At 50.6% G+C, this 20,790-nt stretch overlaps 1 protein-coding gene across 5 annotated transcripts in view; it reads left to right on the forward strand.

Annotated features, from left to right (window-relative positions):
• DPP6 (dipeptidyl peptidase like 6) overlaps positions 1-20,790 on the forward strand; it is a gene marked incomplete at both ends in the record, with an annotated part of 1,069,233 nt that overhangs the window by 954,282 nt on the left and 94,161 nt on the right. For all 5 annotated transcript variants that reach the window (XM_080701136.1, XM_080701138.1, XM_080701135.1 and 2 more), the window contains 2 exons: positions 6,426-6,580; positions 9,325-9,422. In XM_080701136.1, coding sequence (XP_080557262.1) covers positions 6,426-6,580; positions 9,325-9,422 — 253 coding nt within the window. The remainder of the gene's footprint in view (positions 1-6,425; positions 6,581-9,324; positions 9,423-20,790) is intronic.

Genomic DNA, 20,790 nt, shown 5'->3' on the forward strand with positions numbered 1-20,790 from the left:
CCCCTTCCCCTGCCCTGAACCTGTGCAAACCCAGCCCACACCAAGGCCCCAGCCTTGACTCATCTGAATTCCAGCAGCGGCCCAAGCTGGGACCCCGACTTCCAAAGCAAACTGGATCCCACACCTCCAGCGTTGTTCCAGTGTGCTCAGGGGTGCTGGCCAGAGATGTTGTGCTCAGCCCTGTGGACTGCAGGACCGCAGACCTGTGTCTCTGCACCGACCAGGCCTGAGTTCCCTCTCTGCTGTGTTAGTGTATCACCTTGCTGCGGAGTGGACACACGGGTGGCTGAACTAGTGAGCACAAGAGCAGAGGAACGGACTAACAGCCGGGAGAGGGACAAGGAGATATCTCAGATGCACTGCTTTTCTCTTGGGCGTGAATCCGTGGAGAGCAGGCACCAGGGCCAGAAGTTCTGCAAGTTCCCTCAAATGTCCCCAACATGAATGAAGAGGGAAGAGTCAGAAACCCATGGGGGAGCATAATAAAGGAATAAAGAGGCACCTGCTAGCCCTGGCTGGGGTGCCCTGATCACTCCAGCCTCCTCTCCCTGTGGCCAGGGCTTCCTCACAACATGGCGGATGGTATCAAGGGCATAAAGCCAGGCCACCTTTTATGATCTCACTCTAGAAGTTACACAGTACCAATTTCTACCACATTCTACAGGTTCAGGCTGCTCAAAGGGCTGCCCTGGTTCAAGGAGAAATGCATCACCTCTAAGGGGAAGTGTCAAGTTCTAGAAATACCACTGGGGCCTGTTTTGGAAGATTCAGTCAACTGCACACAGCAAGGTGTGGATCTCAATAAAGTATTTTCTAATAAGGTGTAAGTGACTCCACAGAGGAAGCGTGTCAGCAACCCAAATAATGTCAAGAAGTCCTGTTGTGCTTTGCTTAACCATAGGGCTACGTTCGGGGAAAGGCACCATCAAGTGACATCTCCGTCATGATAGCTCCATGGGGTACGTGCGCCAAGTAGATGGCGCAGATCAGTCACTTGGTGAGGTCTCTCTGTGCATCTCACGTGAACACCAGGTGTGTGAGGCTGCTACCAGCATAGCGTACCACACTGTTTTACTGTGCATCTTGGTTTTTACAGGTAGGAGTGCAGTCTAAAATAATGATTAGCCGGTGTGGTGGCATACACTTGTAATCCCAGTGCTTGGGAAGCTGAGACGAGAGGATTGCAGGTTCACAGCCAGCCTCAGCTATTTAGTGAAGCCCTCTGGAACTTAGTGAGACCCTGTTTCAAGACAGAGGAAAAAAATAGGGCTGGGGGTATAGCTTGGAGATAGGATTCCCCTAGGCTCAATCCCTAGAACCGCAAAAAAATAAAATAAAATAATGATTAAAAATATAATGTATTTATTATAAATATATTATGCATATAATATATATTATGTAATTCAGTATATATACATAATAGATATATACGTATATAAATAGTGTAGTATTAGAGATGAAACCCAGGAGAATTCTACTTTGTACCTACACCCCTAGCCCATTTTTTAAATGTTTTATTTTGAAACAGGGTCTCAGTATATTACTGAGAGTATCACCGAGTTGCCAAGGCTGGTCTTGAACCTTCAATCCTTCCATCTCAGCCTCCCAAGTACTGGGATTACAGTGATTCTCATATTCTTTGCCAGCTCCAGAGAGTTGTGCATGCTGAGACCTTCCCTGGATCAATCTGCCCCATCTTTAAGTCCGTGGACCCTGCCTGGCATTGCAGCCCACAGCCCTGTGTTTGCTGGACCTCTGCACAACACGGACCTTGGAGGAAACACCGAGTGGTTGCTGGCAGACAGAGCATGTTGGGCCTGGAGCCCAGGGTGTCCCTGTGACCCTCTTGCTGCGAGCAGGGCCCAGCCATCTGCAGTAAGCTGGGGGCATCCTCTCTCTGTCTGGGAGGAAGTCCATAACTGCATTCCTTCTCTGAGAAGATGAGAGTTTGGGATTCCTGACACAAAACTGAAGCAGTATGATGTCCCAGTGTGTGTGCCGGGCCCCAGGGACAGAAGAAACGAGTGTGCAGAGGTGGGGGACTGTGTGAGAAGCAGAGAAGGGGAAGGCTAGCCCAGCTGGCCCTGCGGGTGGCTTTGGACCTCCAGCCATTCAGAAAAGGCTCCACTGCTGGGGGAGGCGGGATGGGGAGCATCCTCGTCGTCTGAGCCACACCGCCACGTGCGAGGGGCTCCAAGCGAGGACCCAGCCATGGGCCCCGGGCTCCTGGTGCAGGGAGCTCTGGCCTTACACCCCGGCCTCCCCTCCCCCAGAAACGAGGCCAGCGAGGCCTTGGGACACATTCTGCAGGACACATTTCAGAACCTCCGCAGGCACTGCAGAAGGTCAGTTTCCACCGGGTCCCGGCTCCCTGCTTCCCTTTCTGGCTTGTGTCTCTGCCGTCCCAGCTGGCCCCAGGGTTTTCTGTGGCTGACCTAAGAGGCAAGGGGTGACTCATGGTAGTTCCACCAAGCTCAGCCCAGCACCGGACATGCTAACCTTGAGGTGGGCACCCCCGGGATGCAGCCAAAGGAAGCTGAGGCGGGCCCAGTGCCAGGCAGGGGACGGTGAGGAGATGCATCCTCTGTTTCCCTGAGTTAATTGTACTCGCTCAGAAAGGCAAGCTATTTATTTGGATCCAAGGCGAGAGTTCATGCAATTAATTTAGTTGATGAAATAGGGATTTTTTTCCCTCTGCCTGCAGTCTTGGTTCCTAAACTAAATTTGGTGTGTGGTATTTAAGCAACCGCCTCATTAAGCCAGGGATCCCGAGGAAAATGTGTGCAGAATCGGGCATTGGTAATGAAAGCTACAGTGTCAGGGTCTCATCTGCCTGGACCTTTCCCCTTTGTTTCTTACACTTGATTATCTCTGTAATGAGCAGACAACAGAGAGAAAATAAAAACACCAAGAATCGGTATGTTAAAGAACAATCAGAGAGAGAAACCCGACTGCAGCTTTGCAGGGCTGGCGATGGCCTGGCAGAACTCCTACTTGCAGGCCCCCACCTCACCGTGGGCTGGATTGAAAGGAGCTGACATTTGCCCCCGAGCAGACAGCAGACATTTGTCATCCCCGAGCTGGAAGAGCCCCAAGTTCTGCAACGCCACATGCCGTAATCTGCGGCGATTGTTTTGCTGCGTCCAAACAGTGAATCGAGCTCAGAGGAGCTCCATTTGGACGCCCGGGTGTCTGTTGCTTTCTCAGATCATTGTCTTCCACGTGTAACACTCCCTGGCCTGTTCCGGTCGAGCTGAGCAGCTGAGTGTCCTCTCAGGCTATGGTCTGGAAAGGAGAGGCAAGCACAGGTGGCGGGGAGGACACAAGGACCTTGCCTGGTCCCCTCTCACCAAGAGAGGCGGATGAGGATGAGGGTGAGGGTGAGGGTGAGGGTGAGGATGAGGCTGAGGGTGAGGGTGGCCGGTGCCCTGGTGCCACGCCTCTGGTCTTGAGAGATTGCTCTGGGCTCAGAAGGGACAGATGCCAGGACTCTTGTGTGGAACCGCTACGCCTGCCAGGTCTCCAGGGGCTCCCCCACCCCTGGGTTTTGCTGTTCATGGTGACTTCTGATCGGCCCTTTTCTCCCAGTGCAGAAGAGATTGAGCAAAATCACTGCAGTTTGCATTCAAATGATGCCTGTTCCCTTCTGCAGACCGTCTGCCGGAGTCTATTACTCACCGCACCACATGTGTGGCCCTGACGGATCAGGTGGCTCCGTGCACAGTCACTACCGAATCACCGCATCCCAAGCTCACACCTGAAAGTCACCCTCCTGGCTGTTAAGATGCTGGAAAATTACAAACCCTAGACCTTGGCCTGCCTTGCTTCCTCCTCCCCTCCTCCCTGCTCAGCTTGCCAGGCCTGTGAGCCCCTGAGTTGGGGAGTGCTTCTGAGGAGCTGGCAGCTGCAGAGGATCACAGAACTGCAGGTGGAGTGGAGGCTGGGACATGGGCGTCCACTGGCTCATGCTCCAGGCCCCCACAGGCCCAGGCCTCGAGGGCTGCAGTGTACCTGCAGGAGGGCACTCTGGAGCGCAGGGAAAGATCCTTGGAGGAAGAACACTGAGCGAGGCTCTTAATTGCCTCAGTGCTACTCAAGGGTCTCAAAACCCCAGGAGAGTGGGGGGAGGGGATAACAAGTGCACCACCAGCCAGCCTGCCCAGAGCTCGGATGCTGGTGGGAGACCACGGAGTCCCCTGATCCTGGGTCAATGCTTCTGTGGCAGGGAAGTGCCCCTGTGTGGTATGGCCACCAGAAGACCTGAGTCCCCCATGAGTATTCACCTGGTCATCTGCTCTCAGTCCAGGCAGCGACCATCTGCTTCCTATGTGTCCATGACACGGTGCTCCTCCATGTCCATCTCCACGATGCTGTGCTCCTCCATGTCCGTCTCCATGACACCTTGCTCCTCCATGTCTGTCTCCATGATATGGTGCTCCTCCATGTCTGTCTCCATGATGCTGTGCTCCTCCATGTCCATCTCCACGATGCTGTGCTCCTCCATGTCCGTCTCCATGACACCTTGCTCCTCCATGTCTGTCTCCATGATACGGTGCTCCTCCATGTCCATCTCCATGATGCTGTGCTCCTCCATGTTCGTCTCCATGATGCTGTGCTCCTCCATGTTCGTCTCCACGATGCTGTGCTCCTCCATGTCCATCTCCATGATGCTGTGCTCCTCCATGTCCATCTCCACAATGCTGTGCTCCTCCACATCTGTCTCCACGATGCTGTGCTCCTCCATGTCCATCTCCACAATGCTGTGCTCCTTGTCTATCTCCATGACGCTGTGCTCCTCCATGTCCATCTCCACGATGCTGTGCTCCTCCTTGTCCGTCTCCATGACACCTTGCTCCTCCATGTCTGTCTCCATGATACGGTGCTCCTCCATGTTCGTCTCCACGATGCTGTGCTCCTCCATGTCCGTCTCCATGACACCTTGCTCCTCCATGTCTGTCTCCATGATACGGTGCTCCTCCATGTTCGTCTCCACGATGCTGTGCTCCTCCGTGTCTGTCTCCACAGACACTGTGCTCCTCCATGTCTGTCTCCACGATACGGTGCTTCTCCATGTCCATCTCCATGACGCTGTGCTCCTCCATGTCCATCTCCATGATGTTGTGCTCCTGTGGCAGCCAGCAGCTTCATGCCAGTGTACCCTGTTCTCCATGAATCACGAGAATACATTCTGTTTTTCAACATGTTCTTGCATTTTTTACTCCCTTTCTACCATGACAGGAACACAGAGCAGGTGTGGAGTGGGGCTTCTGCTGATCACCATCTTCAGAGAAAATCTAGAGGGAGTTAATATACACGCTGCTTACTAATTTTTGTACCAGAGAGGACCTTTGGCCTTAGCACAGTTGACATGGAGATAGGTGCTCAAATTCCCAGAGCCCTGACTGGGTACACTTGGGAAGTGTCATATCTTCGTACGTTAGAAACAGCAGAGTCGTTCTTTCTGGTTTGGCTTTCGTACACTAGAACACCCATCTAAAGTTAAAACGCTGATTAGCCAAGACCCCTGGGGGATGCGAGAGATGACGGATGCTTTTGGTTGCATCCTATTTCAGTGACTCCAGCTCAGTCCTTTCTAGGATGGGACATTTCATTTTCCCTCCAGTGTGAAATCACATCTTAATTTTAAGGGCGAGGCTCCTGCTGGGCCTTTGGACACAGGGTTGCAGCTGAGATGCTGTGCATGTTTGCACGAGTTTCCCAAGTCTCCCACACACCCAGCTTGTCTTCTTGGGGGCAGAAGCTCCAACAGCCTCTCCCTCCTCACCAGGGGATGTCTGGATGTGCCACGCTGCAGTGCAGGTGGATTCCCTCCACTTCTGTTTTTAAAGTCTTATTAAAATAGTAATCTACAACACATAATAATAGTCCAATTCAAAAGTACTCATCATCAGAGAAAAGGCTTATAAAAGTGCACCAAATATAATAATAATGGAAAGTATAGAATTGAATTGAGATAATTAAAATATAGTCATCACCAGGTTAAGTAAAGCCAACCCTCCTTAGGCTAACAGCAGCCAAATTTGGGTTTGGTGGTCAACCACAGACACTCACTGGCCCTGGTAGAATGAAGGGCAGTCACTCAGAAGCCACAGAAAGCTGGGCATGGTGGCGCACACTTGTAATCCCAGCATTTGGGAAGCTGAGACAAGAGGATAATGGTTCACGGACAGCCTCCGCTACCTAGTGAGGCCCTTTGCAACTCAATTAAACTCTGTTTCAAAATAAAAGATAAAAAAATAAGGCTGAGAGTGTTGCTGAATTCCCCTGGGTTCCATCCCCAATACCACTAAAAAAAAGAGAAGGCCACAACAGGTGCATGGCCACCAGGGGTCATCTGGCGCTGAGCACGCTGGATTCCTCTCCCTGGCCACCTGTTCATGTGGCTCTACTGTGTTTTCTTTCAGAGGAGATTCTCAAGACTCATATCGCACACTGGTGGTCTCCGGACGGCACAAGACTGGCCTACGCCACCATCAACGACTCCCGTGTCCCCATCATGGAGCTGCCAACCTACACTGGCTCAGTCTACCCCACTGTGAAGCCCTACCACTACCCCAAGGTAGGCAAGAAAGATACAGATCCGGGCCTTGAATAATGATTCATGAGCCCCCAGCTGGCTGCGAGCATGGAGACGTGGTAATCAGATGTGTTTATAGGCAAGGCAGTAAACACGGGAAAGATTAATCATTTCTCATTACGCTGCGTTAGATTCCTATCTTTGTTGAGTTGACTTTGTTGGCAGGTTTACTTTATTTTAAATAATTGAACAAATGTTAATCATTTGTCTAAACTTCATGGGATCCGAAATAAATACATTGTCTCCCCCCATGACCCCAGGTGACAAGAACTCATTCTCTTTTAGGATGTGGTTTCAAGAGTCAGAACTTCTGTCCACCCTCGTCCCTGGGCCTGAGCAAGGCTGTGTTATAACTGGCCATTCCAATGATCTGAAATTATGTCCCCCCAACCCTCATATGTTGGGGTCCTGACACCCAAGGTGGCATTAGGAGGTGGGCCTTTGCAAGGTAGACAGTTCATGAGAGGGAAACCTTGTGATTGGGGTTAGTACCATATAAATGACAGCCCAGAGAGCTATCTTCCTGTTACAGCCATGCAAGGGTGTGGTAAGAAGTTGCCATTTTTGAGGAACAGGCCTCTCCAGGTACCAGATCTGCCAGTACCTCATCTTGGACCTCAGCCTCCAGAACCAGAGAAATGCCTTACTTTTTCATTTATGAGCCACCCTATTTGGGGCATTTAGTTATTGAAACCCCAGTGGCTGAAGATGTCATGTTCTGACCCCCAGAGCCAGTAGAACAGCACAGGTCCAGTAGAGTGGGAGGAATTGGCTTCACTGCCAAATCCCTGCCTCCATAGTCAGGGGAAGGCCTGATGCCGGACCACCCTACCCATTACCTGCAGGGAGCCCGCTGTCCAGGAATAGGCACAGTTCCTGCAAGGCTAGCCGCCTTGCTGAGCCCACTCCATGGCCATCAACACACAGACATGAGCCTCCCACCACTGGTTCTCATTCCTGCTGTCTTCTCTGAAGCACCCTACAGCTTCTGCCAGGGAGCATCTGCACCCACCAGCCAGCTCTGAACACAGGCAGTGCACACTTCCATGCCAAAAAAGCTCCCTGGACCTGCTGGCCTACTGCTCGCTCCAAGAAGAATGATAACAAAACTAATAGGGTCAGCGAGGTTCCCGGAGCTGCGGGCCAGAGAAAGAAAAGCCCTAGAGTACTCGCCTGCTCCAGCTGCCAAAACAAACCACCGCAGACCTGGGCAGCTTACATGGCAGGAACGGACTTCTCAGGGCTCTGGAGGCCAGACGTGTGAGATCAGGGCTCCGACCCATTTGGTTACTGGCAGGTGCACTCCCTGGTTTGCAAACTGCTGCTTTTCTGCTGTAACGAGGAATGGCAGGGACTCTGGTCTCTTCCTCTCTTTACATGGACACTAATTGTATCTTGGGCCCCACCCTCATGACCTCATCTAACCCTCATCACCTCCAAAAGGACCTACTTCCAAATACCAGCACACGGAGGGCTGGGCTTCAGCACAGGAGTTTGAGGCAAGACATTCAGTCCTTAAACTCTGTAGTCCAGACCTCTTTCAGCAGCCCTTTGATCAATGGGTCCAGTGCCCGTGGGGGCCCCAGACAGAAGAGTGAGGTTCTCCTGAGCACACAGCCTTTGTCTCCCCTTTGCCACATCCTGAGATCTCTCTGTGAACACACCACATGGACCTGCCTTTGATGGAGCCCCTCACACCTTCACAGCCAGTCTTGGCTTAACTCTGTGTTTCATGGGAGAGTCCAGGGTTAGTCAGAAACACAGTTAAATAAAGGATACTGGACTTGTGACATATCTTTTCTACCATCCCTAAAACACACACACACACACACACACACACACACACACACACACACATCAGCAGGTGACTGTCTAATTTCCATCCAACCACCTAGACATGGAATGGTTTCCATGGTGACCCTTCTTATGGGAGTTCCCCAGATCTAGGATAGATGACCTGAAATCCAGTAGCCCCTGATTCTACAGTGAACTCTGGGGTGGGTGTCCTGAAGCTGGGATTAGAAAACCTCAGATTACTCTGGAATGGAGGTTTCTCATGTCTTAGTGGGAAGTCAACAGATTGTAGCCAACAAAGTTCAGAGCCTTTGCCCACTCCTGAATCACAGCCCAGAGCTGGTGAACCCCCGTGACTCAGGCCTCACTGCAGGCTGGCTTCCTCCCTAAACCCCAGGCTCTGCATACAGGACCTCAAGGGCTGTCAGACCAGCCCCAGGCCCCTGAGTGCAGCCACTCCTTTCCCAACTCGTCCTAGGCAATCCTTGTTCCTCCAGGAAGGGGCAATGGAGCAGAAGAGTGCCCGGCTCCCCTGAAGGACGTAATTGTCCCCACAGCTGAGCCAGGGTGCCTGTTGGTCAGTGTCCTCAGCTCTAATCTTCCTGAGCTGCATGCATCTTTCTTCTCCTGGACTGACTGTCTTTCAAACCTCCCTTCAAGGTTTGCCAAGGCCAATAGTGCTTGACTGAGCACACTGGATGGGATGGGAAAATGGTGGGATTCCCAGGAAAGGAAAAAACTGGCCTGGTTATTTCTTCACCCTTTATCATTGTACGCAGGACTCATCTGTTCTCAACATAAACTCACAGCTTAGTATTGGGCTCCAAACTCCTGGCATCCCACTTGCGCATCTCCCGGGGAAGTCTCTGCAAAGCTAGGTGCTCCCTGGCAGGGGATCATTTGCTCACAACTCTGCCTTCTCCGCTTGGCAGGCTGGCAGTGAAAACCCCAGCATTTCCCTGCACGTCATCAGCCTGAACGGACCCACCCACGACCTGGAGATGATGCCGCCCGATGACCCCCGGATGAGGTCTGTTTTCTTTCCCTGGTACCTTAGGAGATAACTGAGATGAAAGTCATTTGCATGGTCGCTTCAGCATCAGATTCGTTTCTCGAATAAGTTAAACATTCAAGGAAGAGGCATGTTTTCTAGAGTGGTTTTTACTGCTTTATCATTTGGGTTTATGGAGAGAAAAAAAAGAGAACAAGTGCTGCTGATTTTTACCCGGGATCCAGGCTCCCTGGGACGGGCACATCTGGGTCACCTGCATGCCCCGATGTATCACGACGCCTTGCTCTTGGCCAACACCAGATGGCATCCACCGGGTGATCCGCTATGGGCCTTCCAAGAAAGTCTATGGAGCCAAGCTCCCTGAACATGGCACCCCACGTTCAAAGCAGTGCGTATCTTAGAGAATTCATAACTGCCAGCTCTGGTGTAGTGAGTCCTGTTCTAACAAGGCCAGGTCTTAGAGGGTAACGGCCACACACCTGGTAAAGGTAAACATTTCAACGATGCCATCAGCGCATCATCAGCGGTACCCGGCTCTGGCAGATGGTTTGTGGAATCAGAACAACTCAGTCAAATCTTTAAGAATGGAGTGATCAGAATATCAGTTTAGTTCTTCCTCCACGTTCAAGCAGCCTGGGCTGATGACACCCCCAGCATCCAGCCGTATCAGCCTCTGATCCTTCTCTGTTGACACTTTGGGTGGAAGACTACTGATGGAGAAGAAGAATCGTGACGGAGCAGCGTCCACTCCTGCACAGATCCTGTGTCCTATGAACAGGCTACTGACGCCAAGGGCTCCTTTGAGGCTCAGCAGATACCCGTGCAAACTGTGCCTCACCTCAAGCCTGGTCCTTCATTATCTGATCACAAAACTGTATGTTATTAGAAGCTTCTAGAAAGGCAGCTTCTGTGCTTCCAGAAAGGGAGGAGCTCTGGCTGTCTGCCCTAGCCCAAGGAGGGATGCCCAGCACTCTCTGATGCGCTCCTGCCATGGCTTCCTCTGCCGTCACTCCTCCACCCCAAGCACCTGCCGAGAGCCTGGGATCCCCTCAGAACCCTGCCGAGGCTCTTTATCTTTAAAAAATAATTATTGGTGCCCTGTGATCATACAGCATGGTGAGATGGAAGGGATGCGGGTGCACGTACACAAGACTTGGCGTACCTCCTTCCTCCACACTTCTTTCTTCAGTGGGACCTGATGCCACCCTCAGAGCCAACCAGGCACAGAATTCCAGGGCTCCACAGGGGCTGGTCCTGCCCTCTATCCCTGCCCTGCATTGTTCTCCCTCCCATGGGAGGAGATCTCTCCAGGCAGCAGTCCAAGGCCTGACTCAGTCTGTCCTGGGCAGGCTGCCTCCGTGCGGGCTGGTTGTGAAGTCAAATCGATTTGGCTGGTGATGATTTTGCTGGGATAAAACACAGTTCAGATTATCATGTTGGCCTCTCTCCTGGAGATCCACAGACCTCATTGTTCCCTCTCAGCCCGTCCCTGCCCGCCTCCTGGGGCCTGGTCCAGCCAACTCGCTGAATTAATATGGAAAGTCACCTGGAAAATTCCAGCCATCTGCTTGAGTTAATTGAAAGCCTCATTTAGTCAATTTGGTGATGCTGTTTCCGCAGGCATGGTTAGCTTCAAGGACGATGAAGAATTAGCCTCAGTCAGGACTTGAAGTTTGGACGCTGGCTATCAGGTTTCCTGCTTGCTCCAATTTCCTAAGTTAAATGCAATAATGTGCTTCATAAGGAATATAAATTCGTGAGACACAGATGTCACATCTTCTATTGCTTCTCTGTCACACATCCTGAGATATTTTTTTGAAAGAGAGCACAGATCTGTCAGACAAAAGGGCCAGCTGTGGGCAGACATTTTTGCCAATCATTGAATTGAGCACTAAGAATGTAGTGGTGAGTTTCAGGGGGAAGAGGATGCAGAACTTGGGTGATCACTGCAAGCCAGTAAAGGAGAGCATATGCGGGGAGGGGCCACCTGCCGGGGTGACAGGGTCCCCAGCCTCAGCACTGTCGGCCTTTGGGGCCCGGGGAGCCTTTGCTGTGGGGCTGCTCTGTGCACTGTAGAGCCTTGGCCAGCATCCACAACCTCAACCTTCCTGATGCCACGGGCAGCCCCCCATTGTGACAAATGTGTCTCTGCTCATCACCAGACAGAGAACCCCTGGTCAGCAGTGGCTCTCAGCAGATTGCACGGCCCAAGTACTGGTTCTATGGTCTCAGGCAAGTTTCCCAACCTCTCCTCCCTCTGTCACTCATCTGCAAAATAGGAGTGAAAAGCTATGGTGAAGTGTTTACAGGTTTGGGGACTTAGCCCAGCGGCAGAGTGCTTGCCGAACACAGGCAAGGTCGTGGGTTCCATCCTAATAGCCAAAAGAAAGCAAAAAGCAAAAGTATTTACTCTCCGACTAGTTGTGGGGATTAAAGGAGTGAATACAGGACCAGGAGGCTGGACTATGTGACCATCCAGACTCCTGGCTGAGTGTGGTCCTTGTAGAAGACACCTCTTGCCTTCACGGCTCCACTGACCTCAGGCTTCCAGAGATGACTGGCCGAGCAGCATCTCCACTAGGTGTTCCCAAAAGACAACTTTTGAAGTGGTTTCCCAGGCAGAATAAATAAGTACGAGTCACAGATTTAATCATTGGTGATATTTAACTCATTCATAAACAAGGAAACCAGTGAGACCTCAGACCCGTCCCAGGGGCATCCGAGGAGCTGGGCATCTGCAGACAGTTTAAAGAGAAAGGCAGAGGTGATTTACTGGGTTCCCTCTGGGGACATCAAATCCCTCAGACAATCCATGAGCTCCTTCCACCCCAGCAGGGCTGCCGTGACCAGCCTAGCAAATGCCACCTGCTGTTTAGAAGTTCTCCCCTGATCTCCTTTGCCCCCGTACAAGGTTCAGATCAATATTTTAACAATTTTTAAGCAGCATCTCAAACTGAACATGGTCCAAACAGAACCCGCTCCCTCTCATGCCCATACCTCTGCAGCCTTCTCATCTCAGTCCAGGACAACTGGACCTTCTGAGAGCTTTGGCCACTGTCGACATCTCTCTGGGCTGTTCCCTCACCTCCTCCCCACACCTCGTCAGTGTGGTCCAGCAGCATCACCCCAGGTATTACTGTCCTACCGTCCCCAGCCCCTCCCCCAGCTGACCCCCATGTAGAAGCAGAGTCACCCCTTAAACCGCATCAGGTCACACGACCTCTGTTCAAAACCATGTGGCTTCCCTCTTTTCTCAGAGTAAAAGCCAGACTTCTACAATGGCCTGAAAGCTCGCCATCGCTCAGACCTTTCATCCCACCACGCCTGGCTCTCGGGGATGCCTGTCACTTGCTCATTTGGGTCTTGGCACAGCCCCTCCTCTGCCTGCAAAGCTTCCATGAGACTGCTGGGTTGGCCTCTCTCCTTCTTCAGGGCCTGATCAACTGCACTATTTTCATAAGGACTTCTCTGTGTACCTCATTTAAAGTCCAAAGTCCCAGTCCAGACATCCCTTTCTTTCTCATTTTCTTCATAGAACTTGTTCCAGAGGACTCTCCAGAGAGTCTTCTTCAGTGTCCTTGAAGAACTGGGTCCCCACAGATCCCAAATCCCCAAAGTTCCAGACCCCTTCTATGAAATGGCATAGCACTGTCCAGTAACTAATGTACATCCTCCTGCATTCTTCAGATCATCTCTAATTACTTATAAGACCTAATATGAGTTCCACATAGATAGTTTTTATGCTGCATCATTTGGAAAGCAACAAGAAGACTATCCACATTGAGAACAGATGCTGTATCTGCTTTTCACATACCTTGGATCTGCCGGGTGTGGTGGCACACACCTGTAACCCCAGTACTTGGGAAGCCAAGACAGGAAACTCACATGTTCGCACTCAGTCTCAGGAATTCAGCAAGACCCTCGGCAACCTAATGGTACCCTAATTCAAAATAAAAAAGGTTGAAGGTGTAGCTCAGAGGTAGACCATCCCTAGGTTCAATTCCCAATACCAAAACCAAAACAAAAATAATTATTACCTCTGTAGTTGGTTGGACCCAGGAGTGTGAAACGCTTGGGTGCAGAGGCTGAGGGTGCTATGTTGACTGGTTCCATTTCCAGCCCCCATTACCGCCTAGAATGTGAAGGGGGTGTCCACTTGTGCAAGGCCCAGATCCTTTCCGATCTGCAACAGAGCCAAACACAGAGTATCAGGATTCTTACCCTGCCACACATTTCCTGGCTTTCCAGGACAACCCTTGAAACCTGTGGGGGAAGACTCAATGGCCCCCCTTTTCCAGCAAAGCTAGCATTACATGAGTGCTGAAATTGACCACTAGCAGGAAAGTTAGCCACGCCCTTTTCACTCACTACTGCCAGGCCTGTCTCAAACATAGGCATCACCACTGGGCCGTTGTTTCTCTGGTCCCCCACGAGGGCTTGAGCTGTGCACATACATTCTTTTCTTAATTCCTAGTCAAGGCATTCAGCCTCCCTTCAGCCATCTTACTTTATTTCCCAACACCATATCTCTTAGCCCCGACCTAACTCATGCCTTTCTGACCAAACTGCAAATCTACAAAGGCTCTCTGCTTTGCCTTCCATTCCCCAAACTCAGCGTACAGTTCACTGAATGTAGACTTCAGTATCCGTAATGCACTTTGGATATTCTGCTGTCCTGATATTCTGCTTCCAGTTTAATAAGTTCATCATCTTCAAATTTGGCCTCACAGAAGATTCAGGATGCAGGAAAAATGCTGATAAGTTCCTTGCCAGAGTGTAACACATGTGCTCTCCACTCCGCTTTCCCATGGGGTCCTCTTTGCCCCCCAGAATCTTCTGATCGCAGTCTCTGCGATCTGCCTTTACAACTCAATAAAGCCCTTACAACTTCATCTCATTCTGGAATGAGAGGAATGAGAGTTGGAATTCTGGCTTTTTTCCAACTTTCTCTCACAAACCACTACCAAAGACTCACAAAATACGTGGTCAGAGTTAGATTTAGCCATGACCACAGGCGCTGGTACCAAGTTCTGTCTTAGCATCCACACTGCTGTATCCCAGTAACCCTAACCATACATCTCAGAGGAAGAAAGGTTTGTTTGCCACTGTTCCGGCCACGTGAGGTCAGTATCTGGATCTCCAAGCATGGCAGCTGGCAACAGAGAGAGGGAGGGCACATGGACTCTGTCCTCACATCACAGAGGCCGGAAGCAAAGAGATCAGCAACAAAGGGGAGGATGAGCCATAGGTAATCCCCAAGGCCACACACCCCAGGACCCAGCTTCTCCAGCCACAACCTCCTGGCCCTAGCCACCACCCAGATAAAACCCTCACATGTCAGCCCTGAGCCTAGTACATGAGCTCTCCAGGGCCACTGTATCTAGCCATGGCACTCAGACTCTGCAAAGATGGAGCCAGTGCTTTCAAGTCCTTCTACTTGGCATATACTCACTCATTCTCCGTGTGGCCTGGCCATGTGGTGCTTGCACTCAAATAGCATGGCAGCTCTCGGCCATTTGCCATAAAGAAGTATGACAGGAGTCACACACAGAAGCAAAAGTGTCCATCATGGGGTGAGCGGGAAGTGTTGGGCGCAGATGGTGCAGGGCCTTGGTAGGACTGGAGAATGTCTCAGAGAAGACCTACGTCAAAGAGAACAGCGACCCTAGTGTTGCTAAACTCGAGCTGGGCAGTCGAAGCAATAGCAGAAACACCTCATTAGCCAGGCACTGTGGCACACGCCTGTAATCCCAATGCTTGGGAGACTGAGATAGGAGGACTGCAGGTTTGAGGACATTCTCGGCGACGTAAGGAGACCCTGAGCAATTTAATGAGACCTTGGGCCACATAAAACTCGTTTCAAAATAAAAAATTTAAAACCTTGGGGGTGTAGCTCGGAGGTTGAATGCTCCTTGGTTCATTCTCCAGTGTCAAAAAATCAAGATGCCTTGTTAGACAGGGAAGAGTTCTGCTGAACATGTCCGAGAAGCATGAACACAGTCTCCCCTGCGGAGGGAGAAACAAATGATGCACTGTAAGCCAACACCGTTGAATCTGCTGCTTTCCCGGGCCCTCCTGGAGCTACTGAGAGGGGCGTTGAGTTAAGATATAGCAGACACCCAGCAGTATCATTTGAAGACTTGTTGCACTGTGCTGATAAGTGATTTTATTCTCCTTCAGATATCCTGTTCAGAGGCAGTGCAGCTGCAGGTCTGCACTCATGTTGTAAAAGATTACAGAGCCTGGAAGAGGACCAAGGCCACTTCCTGTGCACCTGAGCCCGTTCGCCGGCTCCCGCCCTCCACCCAGGCCACAGCCGCAAAGCTCATGGCCTCCCACTTTTGTTTCCTTTTACCTCTGTTTGTTCATTTGGGTTTTTAAAAACTACTTTTATTGGTGCAGTGTAGTCTCACATCACAATGCAGTTCAGAGGGAGAGGGACATCTTGATCCCAAGTGCCAGGATTGACAAGCGGCTGCAGCCCCAACAGGGCACACGCTGTCCTCTGTTTTATAAAGCAGGCTTTGTCTTTCTGTAAGACCTGCTTTCTTCACATCAGTGGCACTGTGATATCAGTGAAACACTGACACAGGAGTAGGTGCAGGTACAGATATGGACATAAGTATTTACTCACAGGGATAAGAACACTGACATTGATGGTCATAGGTAGTAACACACATACTCACTTTTATGTAGAGCCTATATATAGATATTGATATTTACATAGAACTGTGGATACAGATAGTGATTTATTACAAATGCACCTAGAGATAAGATGCACCTATAATGACGGCCGCGGCCGTGGATACTGGCACACAGCAGCTAGGGATGGAGATACTTGCTCCCCCCTGCTTTGCCCCAAGCTATGGAAGGATTTCGCATACACATACCTGGATATCCACAGCTTCTCACTACACTGTAGGCTGCAAGCTCCTGGGAGATTGGGGTTCTTTGGGCCTTCCCTGACCCCCAATACCCAGATGTCATGGTTCAGAGCTAGACTGTCCTGCAGAGACTCATGCATCGAAGGCTTGGCCCTCAGAGGGAGGTGGTTGCTCTAAACAAAATATCCAACAAGATTAAAAAGTTTCTGGTGTAAAAACAGAGTCAGCCATACGCCACGTCATTGCAGCCGGCATGGGAAAGGGCAGCCAGCTTGCTCCGAAGACACTGTAAATACCTGGAGGGGATGGCAAGCAGTTTGGCAGGCCTATGAATGGAGAAGACAGTGTATTCGAGTTCCCACTCCACATCCTCGCCAGCATCTGTTGTTGTTTGTGTTTTGAATGATTACCATTCTAGTTGGAGTTAGGTGAAATCTCAGGGTAGTTTTGATTTGCATCTCTCTGATTGCCAATGATCTTGTGCATTTTTTCATGCATTTATTGACCATTTGAATTTCTTCTTTTGTGAAGTGTCTATTTAATTCACTTGCCTTTTTTGTGTGTGTGTGTGTGTGGGTCTGGGGATGGAACCCAGGGGCATCTGACCTCCAAGCTACACCCCCTGCCCTATATTTTATTCTTTATTTTGAAACCGGATCTCACTGAGTTGCAGAAGGCCTTGCTAAGTAGCTGAGGCTGTCTGCAAACCGCGATCCTCTGGTCTCAGCCTCCTGAATTCTGGGATTACAAGCATGAGCCACCACGCCTGGCTCCCTAGCCCTTTTTTGATTGAGTTATTTGTTTTCTTAGTGCTGAGTTTCTTGAGTTTTCTGTATACTAGGTACTAGTCTATCTAGATACTAGTCTTCTATCAGAGGAGTGGGTGGCAAAAATCTTCTCCCATTCTGTTAGCTCTCAGTTGAGGTTCTTGATAGTTTCCCTTGCTGTACAGAAGCTTTTCAGCTTCATGCAATCCCATGTATTGATTCACCTTTTAGTTTCTTGTGCCTTTGGGGTCTTGCTGAAAAAGTATTTATCTGTGCCTATGTATTACAGTGTTGGACCTATGCCCTCTTCGAGGAGCCTCAAGGTCTCTGATCTAATTTCCCAATCTTTGATCCATCTTGAATTACTCTTGTGCAGGGTGAGACAGTGGGGTTTATTTCCATTTTTCTGTATGTGGTTAACGAGGTTTGCCAACACCATTTGTTGAGTAGGCTATCTTTTTTCCAATGTATGTTTTTAGCCCTTGTCAAAAATCAATTGGCTATAGAATGTCCTGCAGAGACTCATGTGTTGAAGGCTTGGCCCTCAGAGGGAGGTGTTACTGTGAACAAAATACCCAACAAGATAAAAAAAAAAAGTTTCAGATGTAAAAACAGAGACAGCCACACTCCACATTGTTGTAGCCAGATTGATTTGTTTCTGAGTCTTCTATTCTGCTCCATTGGTCTGTGTATCTGTTTTTTGTTCCAGTACCATGCTGTTTTTAGAGTGGAGAGGATATCAGAACACAACTTGTCTCCCTCTTGACATCTGAAGATGCCCGTGACACACCAGAGAGCCTGGGCTGGTAGACTCAAAGGGTCTGAGTGATAGCAACAGTTCCCTCCCCCTGGCCATAGCCAGGGGTACAATACAGCTTCCATGGCATCAGCAGGAAAATGGTGCTTGGTAAACCCTCCTGGCATTGTGATTTTAAATGTGTCAGGAGTGTGCGTGAGGCAGGAGCGAATGCAGTCTACACTCGCTACCCGCCAACACCATGCTGTCATGCTCCCTTCCACAGCCTCCTACTCCTAGAATCCCCTGCTTCCAGGGTTCATGTCGGTTCCATCTCCCTTGGCTTTCTCCACAATGTGCTGAGAAGGAAAGAGAGGCCACAGAGACAGGACTATACAAGTCACCCCAATTCATTAGAGGGCCAGGCATTAAGCCCAGCTTTCCAATTTCAGCGTCCCTCACTAGGCCATCTATTTCTACTTTGTTTTAACTCCTCGTGGCTCTGGAGATATCTGGAATCAATCTCTTCCCCAGCTCTCATCTGTCTGCTGGTCTCATGGCAAGCAGAAACATTTCAAGTTCAGCTTACATACAATAGGGACCAGAGGTTTGGGGTGTATCCCTCCCCTGGGGACAATGACTAGATGCCACATTCGAGTCAGTGGGCTTTAGGGGCCTGAATTATCCCTTTGCTTAGTTCTGGGTTCTGCAGTGGGGCTCCCTTACTCGCCCCAGGACCTGATTGACAGGTGGGAGATGGCAGCAGCACTGTGCCTTCTGAGCTGAGGACGAGGGGTCCCCATGGTCTACCCCTTCCCATGGCTCCTCCATCCAAGCCTCCAGGCCTCCGGAGAGCTGCCCAGCACAGTCTCATTTCCCTCGGTGGACTTGGTGTCTAGGGACATTCTCATAGGAGTCCCTAGAGGTGAAAGAAGCTGGTGTCTATCCCCAGTTGTAATCTGAGGGGCAAAGGCCCCAGGAGCTTCTGGAGACTAGAGCATCTTACAGCTAAAGCCAGACCGACGTTCCTGTCCTCAGGAGAATCAGCTGGCTGATGTGCAGCCACATCAAACACCAGCAAATCCAGATTTATGCAGGGAGAGACGGTAACAGAAGAAAGACCCTTGCAAGGGGAGAACTCTTCAATCTCAGAAATCCACAAGCACTTAACATCAAACAGAACAAACATTTCCTTCTAGAGGGCAAGGTAGAGGCAAGCAGAGGTCACCGGAGTCATTAAGAGAGGCTAGGCAAGCAATGAGAGATGGTAGAGTGCCCTGCCGTGGCCCGCAAGTGCCCAGCTGTCGAGAGGACGCATCCCACCACTGTGCACGCTCCGTCTGGGAGACCAGCAGTGTTGTGGGCCTGCCAGGGAGGGAGAAACTTGCCTAAAGCTTAGAAAGATCTCAGCAGAGGGTAGCCAGTGGGCACATGGGAGCACTTGGTGACCATGGGAGCACATTGAACCGGTGATCTCAAGTTTAAGGTAAGTTTTGATTATTTGGTAGGTTTGTTGGTTGTTTTTTGGTGACTCTGGTGGGACATGAACCAAAATAGGTTTTAAAGTGGAAGGACAGCAGTGGTTCAGGACAAGGAACTCTCCAGAGGCCAAAGAGAGAGGTGGGCAGGACAGGAAGATGCTGAAAGCTGACCACCAAGGCCAGGTGGAGGTAGCCGAAAAAGGATAGAGAGGGAGCCACATGCCAGCCCTGGTCCTCCTAGGAGGACAGTTGTAGAAACACACGTGGTCTTGAGCCTGAATGATGGCCACTGGCCTTTCAGAGCCCAGCATGGCAAAAGCAATTAGGTTTCCTTGTTGGCATAAGACCTGGCCCTGTGTGGGCTCAGCATGTTGAGGGAGTGCGCAGTGCCATGGAGACAGTGCCAGGTGGGGTGTCAGCCAGGCACTTGCTGTGGGTTACCATGGTCACCAGTCTTCCCAGGCCCAGAAGCCATTCTCCAGCGGCTTCACCTGCAAAGAACAGCCCTGGGCCCTTCGGGGTCTCCAGGACTTTCTGATTCTGAGTCCACAAGGGCGGGCTCAGCAATTTAATGTGCCATTTGAAAGGTTTAGTGCCTTATTTCTCTGAGTGAGGCATTTTTGTGAATGTGCCAGCCACAGTAAGGGGACTTTATGGACTCCTTCTGTGTCACCTAGTGCTCCAGCAGGAAAAAGGGGACACTCGTTGGGTTTCATTTTTATAGTATTTATCAAAGGCACTGCTTACAAAGAAGTAAAATCCAGTGCCCAGGACCTGGTGCAGCTGGGTCTCTGCTATCCTCAGCCCAGGAGGGTCAAGGGGGAGGTTATCAAGGTGAGAGCCATGAAGAGCAGGCCACTAGTGGCCTGGGGTCTTGCACTGATGTGGGGATTGTGAGGAAGAAGCCACAGAAATAAATACCCACCCCTTCCTTAAATCTTCTGCCAGTGATGCCAGGGGGCAGCTAGAGCCTCCTGGTGCCATCCCTACAGGTGAGCCCCACTCCCAGCAAAAATGGGATGGACAAAGTGGAGAAGACCTGTAGGGACACATGGAAAACACCCACCATAGCTTCACATAACACTGGAAGTTTATCCAGGAAATACCTAGTCCATATCAAATAGGCAGTAGAGAGATAGAGTATGGGTGGATGGAGGAGTGTTGGATGGATGGATGAATAGATGGATGGATGGATGGATGAATAGATGGATGCTGGATGATTGGTGGATGGATAGATAATGGATGGATGGGTGGATGATGATGATGATGGTGGGCGGACTAAAAGATGATGGATGGATGGATGGGTGGGTGGGTGGATGGATGGATGGGGGCTGATGGATGGAGGAATAATGAGTGGATGAGTGGATAGGTAATGGGTGGGTGGGTAGATGGATAAAATGGTTAGAGAATGATAGAGTAGGTGATGGATGGGGCATGGTAGATGGGTGGATGGATGGATGAGTGGAGTGACTGATGGATGGAAGGGGTATACATGAGTGGAGGAATGGATGGATGGAT

This window comes from Muscardinus avellanarius (genome assembly GCF_963383645.1).
Source record: "Muscardinus avellanarius genome assembly, chromosome: 9".
In the NCBI taxonomy this organism is placed as follows: domain Eukaryota; kingdom Metazoa; phylum Chordata; class Mammalia; order Rodentia; family Gliridae; genus Muscardinus; species Muscardinus avellanarius.